Source organism: Ambystoma mexicanum, chromosome 9 (assembly GCF_040938575.1).
Source record: "Ambystoma mexicanum isolate Mex_15411 chromosome 9, UKY_AmexF1_1, whole genome shotgun sequence".
NCBI classification, from domain to species: Eukaryota; Metazoa; Chordata; class Amphibia; order Caudata; family Ambystomatidae; genus Ambystoma; species Ambystoma mexicanum.
The window spans coordinates 440,131,495-440,149,926 of NC_090931.1; the positions used below are offsets into that span (position 1 = coordinate 440,131,495).

General features: G+C 47.4%; 1 protein-coding gene across 4 annotated transcripts in view; it reads left to right on the plus strand.

Annotated features, from left to right (window-relative positions):
* POR (cytochrome p450 oxidoreductase) overlaps nt 1-18,432 on the plus strand; it is a 964,880-nt gene that overhangs the window by 607,166 nt on the left and 339,282 nt on the right. For all 4 annotated transcript variants that reach the window (XM_069614934.1, XM_069614935.1, XM_069614933.1 and 1 more), the window contains one exon: nt 202-326. In XM_069614934.1, coding sequence (XP_069471035.1) covers nt 202-326 — 125 coding nt within the window. The remainder of the gene's footprint in view (nt 1-201; nt 327-18,432) is intronic.

Sequence of the window (18,432 nt, forward strand, 5' to 3'; positions counted from 1 at the left end):
TTCTCTCTAAAAGAGCTTAGTACAGAACCTCAAAGTCATGCACTTTCCATGCCGCCTCTGTTCATTTTTTTAATTGCATATGTATTGAGCTAGAGCTCTTCTGGGGCCACCAAATGCTTTGTGTGTGGGGGAAGGGGGTTACTAGGCTTCACTTTGTATTTTAAAATACTAATTAAGGATTTTTGTTGTTGGACCGCTTAGGTTTTTGGCCTTGGAAACAAAACATATGAGCACTTTAATGCTATGGGGAAGTATGTGGACAAACGGTTGGAGGAACTTGGTGGACAGCGCATTTTTGAGTTGGGCATGGGAGACGACGATGGGAAGTAAGTGCTTTCATGTTCTTAATTAAACAAGTTGATCTCCTCTGAACACAGATAATCACCTTATTCTACCTTTTGCCACTATTTCACCATTGAAAGTAGACATTGTAAACTGTCTCATTAACTTCATTCAATTAAAATGTGCATTACCGATGTTTCTTTTTTAAAATGGTTCCATTTGGATTTGCAGTTACAAAATAAGATCAGTGGTATTGCAGCATTGAAAAATAATAAAAAATACACATTGTCACGGTTTTAACAAGGGCAAATGTAATACACACATGTCACTTCTGTAATGACAAGAGTCGTAGGCTACAACTACAAGTGTGTTTGGCACTGGTGCCTGAAATTATATGACCGGTCCCTAAGGCAGCCAGTGTCCAGAAGAGGGTTATGGAGAGGTTGTGGATAGAGAGTAGTAGTAGTACAGGAAGAGCATTTAGTGAAGAAGTTGCGGATAGATTGAGTGCTTTCTGGGATAATACATACAGAAGTGGAACTTCCATTAAATGCTCTGACATGATGTACAAAGCAAGCCTTAGGTTAACTAGGTTAATTCTCGAAGCAGGCAATATTCTATACAACTACAAGATTCAAACTAGGTTTTCTTAAGTTCATGCATCTGCCCAAACTGAATGCAATTTAAGCTCACCATTCCATGGACTCAGAAGAAGCCCTAAATAAAATGGAGAATCTCAAGAATGTTATGAGAAATACAGGAAAAAACGTGTTACTTCACATTGTTACTCTGCATTCTGGTACTTTAGTAATAGGCTAGAGCGCTTGGTCTTGGATGAAAATGATTTAAGTGCTAAATATGCACACACTCGGTCCTTGAAGTTGCTGAAAGCCCCAGTCTTGTAACTGAAGTAAGCAGGAGCACTTAATGTTACTTGAATGTACGCTATGGGCAGGAGGGCTTTCAGGTACCCGCAATAAAAAGCATTATGGGTTGCACTGCTTCCTATGATCATAGGAATAAGAAGACTAAAACAAGGCGCACAGCAAAGATGTAAGCGACTTTATCTCCCCCCCCTTCACCTGTAGAAAGCCCCCACAGGCATTCAAACAGATTATCTGTGGCCCTGGAGGCTCTACTAGCATTCCCATGGCACATAGTTGTCGAGCAATGAAAGAGAACTACAGAAAAGACTGCCTGCCAAATGAACAACTTCTTTAGACTTCGCCCAAGGGCCACTGAAACCACCACCTGCAGAAAGCCACTGGAAAACCTGTGATGACACAGGAATTGCTGAGGCACGAAATCGGAGCCAGCGTGTTGGTAGACCAGACCAGTTTCACTGAAGAAATGTTTATATCTGATGGCCAAATTCGAGTTATTACCAGCAGAGCACATAGGCGGTTGGGACTTAAATGGGAGTCCTCCAAGATGGCCATCCACTGGGATTTCTGGGGCTGAGAATCTGGTTTCTGAACATAATGTGCAAACTGTGATGAATCTGATGATATCATCACTTCTTTTCTAGAGATAGCCTCTTCCCATGTGGCCAGGGGATGACGGCCGATACCTGATCCTGACCCTGGGGGCGGCTGTAAGAGGGAGGACCACATGGGGGGGAGGTGACCCGGCATCATCCGATGAAAATACATACCCACCTTTCCCTTTTAGGGATATCCCCTACATTTCTCATACCTTTATGGCCTACTGTGACAGGTCCCCTTCAACCACCCATAACACCTACTGATGTCCTCTTTCAACATTCTGTGAAAAGAATGCCAAGGACTGCCTAGAATTCCCATGTATATAGAAACTCTGGGACAGGGAGGCTGAATGAAGCAATGAGGATTGGTGAAGCTGAGAAGCCCAGGGCATGGTCTAGCGGCTGCAAGTGTATGATGGGTGCTGGGGTATTTAAAAACCCCCGAGCAGCATGGAGGAGGGAGACTGTCTCATGAAGCTTCAGCCTCTAGGTGCTGACCGAGGAACTGCTGAGCTGCAGAGAAGACCGTGGAGGCTCGGTAGACAGTGAAAGGAGGACTGCTGGAGCTGTTTCGCCATGCTGGGATCATAGGAGGAAGAGAGGGGAAGTCTCCCTGGCCGCCATAGGAACCGAGAAGCAATACCAGCCCCACCCGAACACAGAGAAGGGTTCAGCAGCAGAGCAGGAGGCGCGAAGGACATGGAAGCTGCTATACAAAACAGATGAGCCATTGAAGGGATTTGGGTTGTTTGACCAAAGAGCAGTTATTCGTGGCGGAATTAACCATAGTCTATTCCGCTGCAAATCACTTTGCACTTCTGCCAAACAAACCCAAACAGCCCTTACACCACCCCCACAAACCCCTCCCCTACTTACCTGCTTGCTCGCCTCTGCTTCCCCTGCACCATCAGATCTGTCCCTATAACGCAGGTCGGATCTGACGCCGCAGGGTCCCTTTTTCTGTTTTTTTCCTTTGTTTTTTTTCTGGTCCCCCGCCTCCAAAGTTGAGGATGCAGGGTGTTAGGGAGAATTCACAGAAATGTGCTTATTCCCTCCACTTTAGAGACCCCCAGCAACTTTGCCGGATTTTGAGGATTTGACTTTTTTTTTCAAATTCAATTTTATTGGCTTTTACAGAATAAGGAATAACATTACATTCACGGCATAAGTGCGAGGTTACAATTATAAATCAAACAAAAATGAAAAACATCACAGTGAACACTTATGATACTATTCCTCATAGATATATTTCCCTCCTTCCCTCCCTCCTCCCCCCATGGTTGGTCACTGGCATGTTGAACATTGCAGAAATTCACATTATTGTAGGCTTGGCATTAGACCCATTATTGGAATTCACATATTGAAGGATCGGCATAGCATTAGTTAAGGTAAGATCACATTGCTACGAGTGTATTCCTGGCGGGTGGTTTATAGCGTCTGGAATTATTTTGCAAGTATATTTGTTACAAAGTGTCTCGTGTTGAGCTGATCTTCAGTGAAGAGCGACTATGATTCTCTCCATTGACCATATATTGGTAGCCACTCCGATCCACTCTCTCTTAGATGTGGGATATTGTGCCTTCCACCTGATCATGAAGCAGGCTTGCGCCGCCAGCAGGAGTGGGGACACGAGTCCACCAACTCTCGTTACTCCACTCATCTTCCTCCAACCCAAGCAATACAAGGAGAGGTGAAACGCTCTAGTGATGCCGTTTACCTGCTGAATGTGGAGTAAGATATCATCGGTGTAGAGGGCTAGTTTGTATTTCCTACCATGGACCCACATACCTTCGACGAGACTGTCAGCTCTAAGCTTTTGGGTTAGCGGTTCCAACGAGAGAGCAAATAATATTGCCGACTGGGGGCAACCCTGTCTTGTGCCTCTTTCGAGGGTGATCCATCAAGAGTATTCAGAATTGACCATCATCAATGCTCGGGGTGAGGTGTACATCGCCTTTTTCCATCTTCTGAGTGTCTGGCCTAATCCTATTTTACGCAAGACCGCCTCCAAGAAATCCCAGGGAGTTCGACATATTCCACGCATCTTATATTAAATGTAGGGTTTTACGGGTGGTGTCGGCCCCTTGTCGACCCAGAATAAACCCGACTTGGTCAGAATGTATCAGACCCGACATGTGGGTTTTGAGCCTTGCTGCTAATACACAAGTGTAGATTTTTGCATCTATATTGAGTAGGGAGATGGGACGGTAAGATGCACATTGCCTGGGGTCCTAGTCTCTTTGGGAATAACAGAAATAAGCGCCTGTGAAAAGGATTCCGGTGCTATTCCAGTTTGTAGAATGCGCTGGCGCTCTCAAGAAATTTCACTTCTGGGCCGTATAGCGGCGTGTAAGATGAACCTCCTCCCTCGACTCCTCTGTTTGCTCAGCTCTTCCTATAACGGTCCCCAGGCCCCCTCTTCAACGTCTCCAGAGAAAAATGCTGCATTTCAATTGGAATGGCAAAAAGTCAAGAATTCCACTAAAGACTATGCTGACCACCCCGAATCTAGGAGGCCTGGGAGTCCCGGATCTCCAGAGATATCAGGTAGCGGCGCAACTGGCCCGTACGCATGCTTGGATCATTAGCTCGAATCGACCAAGATGGACAGAGATCAAGCAATCCTGCTTACCTCTCCCTCTCCGGTTCCTCTTACACCTGTCTCCCGCCTCAAGAAGAACATGGCCAGCTATCCTATCCTCCACCAAGCACACCCTGAAAGCCTGGGAATGGACTCGTAAACATAGAGGCATCCCGAGAGACCTGGGCCCATCTGCCCCAGTCTTCCATAACCCGGCGTTTTCCCCAGGAGCCCACCCCACGAACTTTAACAACTGGATCGCTGGGGGTCTCTGCACTCTAGACCAGCTCTTTGAAGGGAATCGCCCCCTCACCTTTGAACAATGTAAGAGCGCCTTCGGCTTAAGGGAAACTGACAGGTTCTCATATGTTCAGCTACAACATTGGTGCTCCCATCCTTCAACTCGCCTGGCAGCCACACGAGAATTGGACCCCATGGAGCTGACACTCGCAGACCCCCCACATCGAGGTCGAATCTCAACAATATACAAACTACTGCAAACAAACTCTCATCACCAGAGCGTCCTACATGGCGCAATGGGAAACAGACCTTGGTCATGCAATAGAGGACCAGACGTGGACAGACATTTGGTCACGCACTAGCTCCTCTTCACATTGCATCCCTAATCGAGAATGTGCCCATAAACTGCTCCTAACATTGTACTATCCCCCACTCCGACTACATCGCATTAACCAATCCTCCCAATGCTGCTGCCAATGTGGCCTCCCGGGATCATTTATACATATGTGGTGGACATGCCCAGTTGTGGAAAAATGTTGGTCTCAATGCACCCTGGCGATTACAGATATAACAAAGATCACGCTGCCTCTAGAACCAGAGTCAATCCTACTTGGAGCCCCGATCCCAGGTGTATACCCGAGATCTGGCAGAACGGCAGCCCTCCTGACTCAGCTGCTACTAGCTGCCAAGATCACGGTAGAACGGTCATGGAAATCTCCAGAGGGCCCTCTGATGATCTTGTGGTGGCTAAAACTGTGGGACATTTTTATTGCAGAGAAAATTACAGCGGCATCTAGGGGCGTGCTTCATCGCTTCATGAACATATGGTCACCCTTGGTGGATGATGATGAGAGCTACCCGGCTCTGACATTCAAGCCACAGGCAATAGCAAACGCCCTATCGGCCGAGCGCCAGCTCTCGATACAGCAAGATGAGGATCGAGAATTAGGCGAGGACTGAAAGTCGATGGTAGGAGGGTGGAGGGATGACAGAGGGAATAAAGCCTGAGAGGCTTCATAATTGTCTAAGAAATTGCTTGTTATAATGTATGTTCTCCTGTGTATCGAACAAAAATAAACCCGTTTAAAAAAAAAAAAGTTCCACCATGAAGGGGAGGAGGGGGCTAAGGAAGGTTTTGTAAAACCTTGTGTGTGTACCCATCGTTCCCAGGTGCCTTCCCCAAGGGTAGCTGTTTGATCACGTTCTCAACCTCGTCGGGCATTATCAGTGATTCTAGTGATTCAGCCTTTTCTAAAGAAAGTTTGGGCATGGTTGTTTTATTCTTGTAGTGTTCAAGTTCTGCCCTCCCCTGTGTAGTCTAGAAGTCGGCAAAGGCTTCAGGGATACTTTTGGGATCTGTAGTTGGGTTGGGGAGGGGGGGGGGGGTTTATGTTCACCCTCTATTGCTGCGACCCAGCGATCTGCTCACTCTCTTCTCAGCCTGGCGGCTAGAAGTGCATCAGCCTTGTCTTCCTTTTCGTAATGCTTTTGATTAAGGAATTGAAGCTTGCGAGTGACTAGACCTTCTTCCAGGTGCCGAAGTTCTTCCCTTTTTTGGACTGATTCAGCTATCCCACCCCTCCTTTGTTCATCATTGTATTGTGCCCGGAAATCTAACTGTGCAATCTCTTTTTTTCTGAGTCTATTTTCTATTAAGGTCCTCACTTTTTTTTGTCTGCTCCTTCTCTAATTAGTATACCGTTCCAGGTCGCCTTCCCAGCCTCCCAAACCTTGTTCTTGGATATTTACCCTGTCGTTCCGCTCGAAGTACTCTGTGATCTCTTTCTCCATGTGTTCATGAAATACAGGGTCTTTCCGCAGCGATTCATTGCACCGCCATTTCGAGTTCTTGTCTGGAAGGGCTAGGAGATTAATTTTGGTGCTAACCATGTCATGGTCCGACCATAAGATCGGCAAAATCTCTGAGGCAGATGCTGCATCCTTTAGCCCAGCGGTGAGATATAGGTAATCTATCCTCATGAATGTGGAGTGGGGGGTCGAGAAAAATGTGTAACCTGCAGAGTGGGGGTGGAGGTGACACCATATATCATGTAACCCATATAGGCCGAACATTTTGATCACCTCTGTGAGACCTCCGTCTACTGGTTCTTGAGATGATGGGTTGCCAGCTTGTCTGTCAACTGCGGGGTCCGCCCACATGTTGAAATCGGTCCCCCCCCCAGGATGACCTCACCCTCTGCCTCAAGCATGATCTTGGGGACCATGTTCCGAAGAAAGCGGGTTTGGCCCGTGTTGGGTGCATAGAGGGATGATAGTGAGAGTAGTGTTATGTAGTCTACCTACCAAAACAATGGCTCTTCCCCGCTATGTCAGACCAGATCCTCATTACTTCAAAGTTTAGACCTTTCCTGATTAAAATGCCCACTCCCGCCTTTCCCAAGGGGCCCGACTCCCAGTATTCACATCCTCTCTTGGCATACAAGACTTTTCGCTCTTCTCCACACGTGTACCTGGTCTCCTGTAAAAAGAGTATGTCCAGTTTGGCTCTTTAATTTGCGGGAAAAAAAGGATCTTTTAGTGGGAGAGTTAAGTCCCTTAACATTTCGGGTGCCCGCCTTGATGTACCTAGATTTGTCTGTCAAGTGATCAACTACCTTTAACTGGATCTATGTGATCACTGCACCACCTGTAACCGCGGCGGCCGAAATTGCTGACGCCAATTACAGCGCGGTGCAGTGATCATATTGATCACTGTGCCTGCTTCCCCAGCCAGCATTAGCTCTCCCAACCCCCCACCCCACTTACCTTTAGGGCGGCACCTTTCTGCGTGTGCCGCCCGTCCTCTGCGATCCCTGCAGTGTCAGCTCTTCCCACTAACGTGGGTTACAGCTGGCGCTGCGGGGTGCTTTTCTTTTTTTTCTTTTTTCTTTTTCTTACGTGTTCCCCGCTTTCCAAAATGGTAAGCGGGGGACACGCACGCAACCCCTGACTCCCGTTACTGCACCCAAGTAGAGCGGGGGACACCCCCGCTATGCTTGGGCGCAGTAAATGTTGCCCCCATTTTGTGTGCCGCCAAAGTCGCAGTGACTGCGGGGGCACACAAATGAATGACATTTTGGAACGATACCTCTTTAGCATAGTCTTTTTTTTCAGATGTTCCTCCATGGATCTCACCCAGTGAGCTTCAAATCTCAGAAGTATGATTATGCATGTACTAGTGTAATTGTGTGCCGTGACCAGTCCCCACACCCCCAATCCCTTCTCCCACCCACCTTCCCAATACGGCGTCCGATCCGGCTGGGTTAACATCACCCAGTTAGTCTCGGACCACCAGTGAGGACCATAACCTTTTTGGTCTGTTAACCTTACAACTCTTATTAGAACTGAGCCCTTCTTAAAGCCCCCACCCCTTCTTGGTTCACACCATTTGTTGTCGCTTAGAAATCTTACTTTTTATCAGTACTGTCTCTCCTGTTCATCGCGTGATTGTGCTAGACCTCTCAATAGGGTCTTATACCTTGGAGTCTGGGAGTGAGTTGTCCCTCCAGGTCGATTTGACCTCAACATCGGCGATTTTCTATAATTGAGTTTAATGTTCCATGTCTGGGGAAGCGTTCATCCTCCTGAACTTCCGCAAGCCCGGAGTCTTCTGGCGCCTCAGTCCTTTTGATTTTCCATTCTGTCTTTGTTTCGTCCCTCTCCATGAGCCAAACATCCTTCCTGTTCTTCAAGTAAGTCCGATATAGAGCTATTAATGTCCTTTTCAGTTTTCAGTCTTATTGTATTTCACTCCCATTCGAAAGTTAGAGAGAAAGGGTAACCCCATCTATACCGTATCGCCTTGTCTTTTAGGAATTTAGTGAGTGGGAGGCATTTTCTTTGCATAGCCATGGTGAGAGAGGAAAGGTCCTGGTAGATGGGTATGTTGGCTGTATCCATGATGACCTGGGTACCACGTCTGGTCTTTTCCAGGACCCTGGCTTTGTCCGCATAGTTGTGGAAACTGGCCAGTAGCTTGATGGGGCCACCTGCCGACCTATGAGCGCAGTCGATGCAGTCAAATTTGGGTTCATCCACAGAGTCATCCTCAAATATAAGTTTCAGAAGCATGTGTACAATTTTTTAAAGTCTGGTTCTGTTTCCCCCTCTTTTTCAGGAACGCCAAAAACGCAAATGTTGCGTCGCTCATGGTTTTCAAGGTCATCGACCTTCAGGCAAAATTCCTCCACCTCATTTCAATGTCAGCAATCCTGACCTCCATGTATGTTTCCAATGTTGATAGGGAGGTCTGATTGTGTTCAACCGTCCCTAGCCTCTCCTCCATTTTATCAATCCTGATAGTTATTTTTTCTATCTTGCCACTGATATCAGCCTGCATACTCTTCATTTCTGACAGGAGGTCAGCGACGTCGTATTTTGTTGCGGCAGCTTCGGGTCTTGAAGACGCCATCTCGACCCTGGGAAGGGGGTGTTGGAGGTATGGGGTTGTGAAAATGCAGAGTGCAAGCTTCTCTTTAATGTTCATATGCTCGGAATGCGTTGCCCCAGCGACAGCGGTATTATAGAGGAGTTGCGGGAATGCTGCGGAGTAGAGACTGACGCCATCCTTTTGTGGGGAGTGGGGTAAAAGTGCGCCTCCGTCTTCTCGACGATGGGTGGGATCTAAGACTGCAAAGGAGAGAGATGTTCCTCTCCCGGCCACTGTGTCGTCTCGGAGTGGTTCCAGGGATTTAGTAAGTTACGATATGAGTGGTAGGGAGTCTCTGTGACACTGCGGTAAGGTCTCTGCGTCACCAGGTTAGGCACCGGTCTTCTGCAGGCTATACCTCCATTGGTTGGATTGTTTGAGCAGGGATAATCACAGTGTACTGCCTGTGCGGTGTGTGCAGTCTTTAGTATCATTTCCACAGGGGCACGTGGTTAGATGGCTTCAGGCCGATTCCAGGATTACAGGGTTGGCGGCGAGCTTCAATCCTGTTAATGAGGTGACCATCAGGGCTAAGGGTGTTATGTTGAGGTTTCCCACCTGGGAGGCTCCGGGAGAGGCAGTAGGGAAATTATGTTATCGTGAGAGGATTCTCGTACGTCTGGCCACCTCTATTATTCAGAATACGATCTGCTAGGTGCGTTCCGCAATCTTGAAGGCACACACTTTAGTTTGTCTATGGAGGTGCCGTGTTATTACTCCCAAGTCAAGAGCTGTCACAGCGACGCTTCTCTGAGGTGGATATGGTTCCTTTTGCTCTAGCCCTCGCTCCCCTCCACTTATGCTAGAAAGCGGGGGCTGGTGTGAGCCCTCAGCAGTGGGGCAGGCAGAGGTGTCGGACGCTCATGACCCGGCCTGCCTGTCAATGTACCGTACCGGACGGGTAGTCCCGTGCTTCGGTCACTTTACGCAGGTGGAGTGGACTACTTCTAGGCCACAGCGCTGTGGTACGCTCAAGTATCAGGATAGTTTGGCATTCACTTCCACCCTCCGTGTGATCCCATCAGACAGCGCTGGGCCAAGCCACAAGTGAGCGGTAGTCCTTCCAAGATGTACGATTGTGTCAACTAAGTGATGGCGGGGCAAGCGGAGCAGGCAATGGTCACTTACTGCACGTTGGCGTGGCGTGACCGGGCCGACTGTCATTTCGGGAACATTGTGCTTGTTGTCCTGTGTGCCTCACAGGGTAGCGGGTACCTTAACCGCCGCACCAGGGTCTTTAGATGTCGTGTGATGCAGGTTTGCCAGGGCTGCGCAGGTCGGATGGGGTGTGCCGGGCTCAGAGAGCGCCGTCCACGTATTCACTGTCGTTGAGCAACCCGGCCATCCACTAGCATGTGCTGTCCTTCCGGTGCTCCAGTGACTTGACTTTTTTTAACCTGGAGAGAGACCCTTTTCCCACTCATGTATTTTAATGTGATTTTTAACTGTGTTTCTTTTGGTTATGGAATCTGACAAACTCCATAGGCATCATCTTTTACATTGTGTCACGCAGCACATTCAGTGCAGTGACGCAGGGAAGTCTTCCAGATTTCCCAAAGGTGTAAATGCCTTCTCTTGGATAAACTGTTTCCAAGAGCAGTAAAGTGAAATTCACTTTACTTACCATTGTAACTTTCTAGACCCAGCACACCCAGTCTTCCAATAGAGTGCTGGAGGGGTTACCTAGTATCCCCTTTGTCTAGCTTCTCATGTAACATTTTTATGTTACCCTTTTCTCATTGAATGGCTGGTGGCAGTGGTTCAGTTTTAACTACTGTGGTGTGCATTTACTGTGGGCTGCGTTCACAGCTGCAGTAAAGCACCAAAGGGTGCCATTTTTGTCAAAATGGCCCCGGTCTTCTTTTTTTGTGATTACTTTGTGGAAAGGTCCTTCTTGAGATTTACTCCAGGTTTGGCTCCATTGTTTGCTTTGCCTTTTGCGGGATTCACGAGTGAAGCCTGCCTCTGGCTCCAGGGTGTCTGGGGTAGGCAGGAAGTGAGGGAGGTGTCCTAAACACCCTGTGCTTAGTCTCCTAGGAGACCCAAATGCCCTCTGTAGTGATTGGCCGGCTGACTGTCCGGCAAGGACAGCCACCCTGACAGCTATGCTGAAATGAATGGGAGAGAACTGAATAAAAGGCAAGGCTTTTGGCTTGGAAGGCAGAGTCGACCACTGGACAAAGGAACCAAAGATGATCTTGACGAGGACGCCTGTTGCAACTCCTGGGCCATTGGTTTTCCCGGTGACGCCTTGCTGCTGTGCTGAAACTCCAAATTTGTATCGACCGAGAAGCCTCCACAAGGACGACTTCTCCCTTTTGAGTTGGTGGGACCAATCCATTCCAAAGTAAGCCACCTGGACATCCATCTCGGAGCTGGTTGAATTTCCAGAGGGTTGCTGCTGGAAACCGTGTAGCCAGGGAGAGGAACACCAGATTGTGTGCATTTCTTTTAAGCTGGCCTAGAGCTTCAAGCTGAGTCCTGAGAAGGGAAGCTGGGACACTGGGGCACTTCGGCAACGCTATCAAGGACAGATAAGAACCAGTGAAGTAAATGAAAAGGCTTTGAAACCTGATATGTCAAAAGGAATAATAACAGACGTGAAGTTTGTAAGTGTGTAAAGTTACCTGTACAAGAATGTCCTGGCAGTAGAGCATACAAGGCAAAGTCAAGTTTGCAAGTGTGTAAAGCCATCTTTGAAGTAGTAAAGCATTGTACCAAACCCTCACGTGACCCTGGGATACCAGCAACTCATGAAAAATGCAACAGCATGAACACATTTTTTATTGAAAAAATAGACAAAATCCCAGAGACCATCGAATCAACACCACACAGCATTAGCATGTACTGCGCGCACACCGCCCTTCTGTACCAAATTCTCTCCTCTTTCCCACGGATCTCCTAAAAATGATTAACTCCCTCAACCTTCGGTCTTACTCTGACGATATAATTTCCGGCCTACATCATTAAACAAATGACTGGCCTGGCGCTCAATGCGCTCCTCCGTGTCATCAGTGCTTCCCTTACAGAGAGATCATTCCCGGACACCCTTGAGACTGGTCTCATACGACCACTTTTGAAAAAACCAACCCTAGATCCGGACAACCTGGCCAACTACAGGCCCATTACGAGCCTCCTGTTTATTGGCAACATCTTCTAAAAAGTAGCTAACTACTTGCCCGAATCAAACAACTCTGCCTCCTTAATGACCATCAGTCAGAGATCCGCTCTCCAAATCATGGATCGTCCTCTTTGACCTCTCGGCTGCTTTCAACACCATCAACCACCCCCATCTTTCCCTCCCTTCTTGCTGACAGGATGGGAATCGCTGGCACTGTTCAGAATTGTTTTACCTCCTACCTCTCATGCAGACACCATGCTGTGCAGATTAACTGGTTGCATTCTAACTGACTACAGCAATCCTGCGGAGTGCCCCCAAGGCTCCATCCTCTAACCAATCCTTTTTAACCTTGACATGGAGCCTCTGGGCACTCTCCTCAAGATCCCAATATATTCATCCACCAATGCGCATACGTTACTCAGTTTTACAAGAGTAAAAAGTGTGCAGAACATTAATCGTTTCCATGATTACCTAGCCATCATCCAATCCTGGATGCCGACTTCCTACCGCAAACTAACCCCATTGTGAGAAACCTGAAGGTATTCTTACTCCTATTACCCCTGGATCCTCTTCTCAGGTGGCCAGGGGATGGCTGCTGCTGTTGGATCCAGAATCTGGGGGTGGACAAGCGGTGGGAGGATCTCCTGGGTAGAGGGTCCTTGGGGATTGGGAGTGAGGTAACCATGGGCGAGACGGCTATCACCCTTTTCCTACTGATGGCTAATCTACCATTACCCCTCCCACGACCTCTTTAGTTTGTCTTCCCTGGTTTTTCCAGAGGTAACCTCTACTAGAACTGGTACACAATACCCCCCTTCCCAGTTATACATCATCACACTCTCCCTCACCCTTTATGTGGTCTTTTCAATCTTATCAACCCACCCCCCCCCCCCCCCAGTCCCCTCACTAGTTCCAACATGTACTGGGATGAGGAAGAGGCGACCGAGAGTTATAACGATTACCCATAGGAACAACTGTTCAGGGAGAGGTCTACTACACTGCACCATTAAGCTGTCCTGTTATTAATCAGGCAAGATCAGGGACTTGACGACAATCCTACACAACGGTGCTCTATTAAACACCACTTCAGGATTGACCAGGAGAGAATGGGTCCGAAGGGTCAAGCATGTCTTATTAATTGGCCCAATGAAGGTCCGGTAAGGGAAGCCAAAGACTCGCACCTGAAGCCCCTTAACCGGCCTCAGCTGTATAAAAGATGGGACCTTCAACAATGCAGAGAGCAGCAGTTAGGAGAGCAGAAGGGAGGCTGCGTAGCTGAGTCCAGCAGGGAATCCCTTCTTGTCCTGAGGCCAGTTTTTGCTACAGAAGGAGAGCAAGCTGGTAATGCTGAGCGGACAGTTGAAGCTGCAGCAGAGAGACCCTGAGGAGTCAGGAGAGTGTGACGCAGAGACGCTGACCCAGTGTGTTGGAAGGGTTGCAGCGTTGCGAGGGAGCCGTCTCCAAGGAGCCGGATTGGGCGTATGCAGTCTGGTGGGCCGTGGCCCAGTTGATGCTCGTTCCCCTGGGCGGAGTCTAGGTCCCAGGAGTGTCTGAGGGGCAGGTGGTGAGACCCTGACCCGAGTATTGAATCCAGCTAGCCCTCCTGATCACTTTAACTGGTGAGTTTGTGTGCAGAGAAACCCGGTACACGTGTGATGCTGAGACAGGAGGTTGAAAGGAAAACAGTTAAAAGTACGCGATTGGCACAAACAAAAGTAAAGCAAGACGCATCTGCAGAAGATACAGAAAGAAAGGACAGCAAGAAGAGTGCAAGAGGCATGGAAAGAAGAGACAGAAAGAAAAGTGTATGAACGGCACGAGCGAAAGACAAAACAGAAAAGTAAGGCGTGCAAGTGGCACAAAAGGAAAAGGGAGAAAAGTGCACTAAAGAAAAGAACAGTGACAAAGGCGTGCGAGCGGCACGTAGAACAAAAGGCAAAAAGTAATAGTGACTCATAGTGACAAGAGAGAAAGAAGTAAGAGGCCGAGGCTAAGTGGCAGCGTGGTCGCGCATAGGGGAAAACAAAGCTATGCATTCTCGAAAGTCTGTTGCATGCCCCACGCTGAAAGGAGGATACAAACCGTTCCACTTGAGAGGTGATCCAAAAGGGGGAGCTATACTGAAAGTGAAGCAAGAGGAAAACCCCCAAAGTGTTGTAAAATACTGTTTTGAGCTTCAGAGCAAGGATTGTGTTAGAAGAGTGAAATCTGGGAAGTTGAACCTTTGTGTTTTGGTGAACTTCCTGGTGAATCTTCGACCAGAGGGCCCTAGACCTGGGGAAGGGAACCCTGAGAGGCCCAAGAGGGATTTTTAAGGTGAACTATTGAAACCAGGGGGGCCTAAGCTTGAGGAAGGGAACCCTGTGCGGCCTAAAAACTGAATATTTTAAGACACTTGGGGGAAGGGAGCGCAAGTGAACAGCAGTTTCGTGAACTAAGTTGTTTTGATGCTGATGGAACCTTGCCTGGAAGACTCGCCAGGCATGTTTTAAGTTAACATTTTTGTCTACTGGCAGCACCAATCATGAGCAGAAGTCCACCTGAATCCAGTTCTGGATATATTTATTTGGGACACTATTTTTCTTTTAAAGAAACCCTGCACAACATTTGTTCCAGAGTGAGGTCAGGCATAGGTTTGACATAGACAGTTTTTATTTTGAGACTTAGACCTAGACTATCCTTTGAAACAACAGTTGAGGGAAAACCCATATTACAGATGAGGCAAATTGGGCATTACACCAGCCCAAACATCTGTAATAAAGGGTTTCAAACTGTTATCTCTTGTGTCTGTTTCTCCCTTGATACCTTGCCTGTCTCACAGCATCCAAGACTGAATTTGTCCTCATCGTTCCACCCGCTAAAAAAGCAACTTGTCCAACAATGACTCAACGATATGCGCCTAGAAGGATTTGAGCCACAACTGTGACTCCGCAAAATTCCATTGACAGCAATCTGTCCTTCCAGAAACACATAGCCAAAAAGGCCCAAATAGCCTGGCTCAGAATCTCTACCCATTGAAAAATCAAACCATTCACCCCGCCGCAGAACTTCTAGACTGTAGTGCAGGTCCTTGTGGTCTCGCTCATCGATGGGGTAAATGCTCTCCTGACAAGGTTCCCAGCTGCTCCCTTGACTCCCCTAAAAGCAGTCTACCAAGTTGCAACATGTCTTATTACAGGAGCACAGAAATGTGACTGAATTGCTCCCATCCTATGCGAACTACATTGGCTTCCACTCCAAGCCAGGATATGATGAGGTTAAAAACTGCAATAATCGGGTTCATTGGCTGGTCAAACGAATAGTTTCTGGGAAGACTGTTCCACGTTCCTTGCCTCTCAAGCGTAGTGCAAGGTTCTTCCCAGGGAGAGTTAAACAGTAATTCAGTCTGTGGTTTTATAGTGTCCCAAGCAATTCTTTAGAACGATTTCTTGGCTGTTGCATGGGTCCTCATAACTTTGTTAGTCTTTCATAAAGCTACCAGGTTGCACCACCTTGGGTTGTACAACAGGAGACCAGTATCGAGGTTTACATGAACTGTTGGACACCAGGATGCATGTAACCTATTTCTCTAAAAGGTCTAAGGATTATGCGAATTAAGAATTATGAATTATGATTATTTATCACCTTCTCTCTAGTCCCAAATCCCCTGGTTAGTGCTGGCCCCTTTCCAAAAATGTAGGAGCATGCCTATGGCCCAGGGTCTCTATTCTTTCCTTTTCTTTATAGTATGTTCTCCCCTCCTGTTCACTTGTGCTCCAATTGCCTGCTCCTTTCTGGTTCCCCATTTCTCCACTTGTTCATTTTACTCTCCTTGCTCTTTTTTTGGATGTTCCTCCTCATCATCCTCCACCTCGCCTGCTTCTTTTCTTAGAGGCGTTTTTCACATCTCCTCCTCCCTTTGTTTCACTCTTCCTCCTCTCTAATTATCTCGCCTTCCTCTCCCTCCTTAGATGTTCCATCTCCTCATCATTTTTTTTCTCTCCTTAGATGTCTTAAAGCCTACTCCCTTCCCTTTTCTGCCTCTACTTCCTCTCCTTGTATTTTCCTGTGTTGATATTTCCCTTTCCCTTCCTCACACTGTTCTTGCTTGTCTCACCTCTTGTCTTCCACTTGTCTTAGTCCTGGTTCTCCAATAGTCACCTAACTTCGACACCTTAATTGCAGGTGAGTTTTGTTTATTCTGCAGGGGATGTCCTAATTGGACCTTTGGTTGTTTGGATTTCTGGATCTTTCCTGCTAATTTAAGGACCTTATGGGATTGGCGTTTCTGTACTAGCTGTGCCTTCCCACCCAGCAGTCTCCCCCCCCCCCCTCCCTCCTATTTCTTAAGATATCAGTTGCAAGCTGTCCTATGATTGCCTCATTTATGAATTTGTCCATAGTTCCGTGGGACGAAGCTTTAAATGGGCTATCTTTGGGTCAGACAAGTCTGTCAAAACAGCCGCCTGGTGCATCAATGACTTCACAATGGGTGGTTGTAGTTTGTAGATTTCACCAGCTGGGCAGAAGCCAACACCTACCCTCAACCCCCCCACCCCCTTCCCAGTTATTTTTACTTTTATTTGCTTGAGTATTTTTGGGGACCTTTCTCACTTTCTGCCCAGTTCCAAATGTTGACACAATTCTAAATTGCTCAAGGGAAAGTGATTCTGGGGGGGTATGTGCTTAGGACTTGTTCACCTTGCATTACGATCTTGGATTTTCCCATTTACCCATGTTTCCCCAGTTTGACCATGGAGGGAGAGAAATGGGGAAGATTCCGGTTATTCTGCAGTGGAATTTATGGGTTGTGTTCAGGTCTTGTCTGTTCCCCCTTTGCTCAATTGTGTACCCATGCTCTATACTCTTAGCCCATGCTGCTTGCAGTACATAAAGCCCTGATCTCTTGTATCAGACACTTATGAGGGATCATGCAAATAATTGGTGAGAAGGCATGTGGAGGCTTGAAAGGACTTTTCATTTTCCATCTCTTGGGTTACAAGGCTCTGAAGTTGTGGTGCCCCGCTTTTCTTTTGTGTCCTTGTCATAGAGTTCCCAAATAATCACAATTACAACACTTCAAGGTGTACCCTTTCTTCAGCAGGGAGACTTCTTCACCACTATTGTCATTAAAGATACCTATTTTCATATTTGAATGTATCACAAAGATGGACAATACCTGCAATTCAAGATGGGTGCACGCCATGTTCAGTTCAAAGTACTACCATAGCACTGAGGGTGTTCACTAAAATATTGGTCATGGCAGCATAGTTATTCAGACAAGCAGTACGCATCTACTTGTACCTAGTGTGAAGGGTGTAGGAGTAAGAGATTGACACAAGGGTGGTATGTTGATTGGCAAAGACTTTTATTAAGAACAAAAATGGCGGGTAGTTGGAGAAAAACCTAACTGACCCGATCTAAGAGGGGTTTCCCTGCCTCAACAAAACTAGCTAATGAAACTGTCGAAGTCCATATGTCCAAAGTAAAGTTGCTGTCCTGTGTCCAAATCCTAACCTATCGCTCACAAGCTAAACTTAACAAAAGGTGAAAAGGAGAAATCTCTCTTGGCTGTCGACCTGCAGCCCAGCTTTGTAGTTCAAAACAAAAAGCTCCAAAAAGGGTATAGAAAAGCAAACGCAAGTTCCACAAGACTCAAGGGGTTGATTTGCTTTCCCGGAGTCTTTCCAGCTTTATCAAACTTCTCTCACTGTCTTTTAATGTTCACACACAGTGTTTTATCTTCACTTGGCAAACCTGACTCCCAGACCCTGCCGCAAGGAAGAATGGCTTGGATGCCTTAGCCATGCTCCTTGAATGTCCCAGACCCTTTGTGAGCAGACCTTGCTTCCAGGTGCTACGGTGAGGAAGTATAGCCTGGTTCTCTCTCCCCCAGTTGTACTGAGGGGCCCCAACACTTTCTCTTAATTTCTGCGGGTTGCATACCCTATTCTCAGTACCCTTCCTCTTGGCCCCTCTCCTGCCTAGTAGGGTACTCCACGTTCTTGGATTCACAATTAATTCTCTCTGACCTTACTTCCACCCACAGCCTTGGTGTACTCTCCTGCCAAGTACTCTGAATGTCAGTGGTGTACATAAAGTGTGTATTCCTCTGGATTATAGTTTGGGGTGTACATCCCCAACGTGGGTACCAGGCCACCTTCACTTGGTCATTCACAATATTCTCTTTGTTCAATCTCTCTCTGATCCACAGCCTTGGTTTACTCTCCTGCCAAGGTCTGTGACTGTAGCTTTTATATATAAAGTTTGTGTCCCCCTTTATTACTGGTCTGGGGTATATCTTCTTGGCACATGTC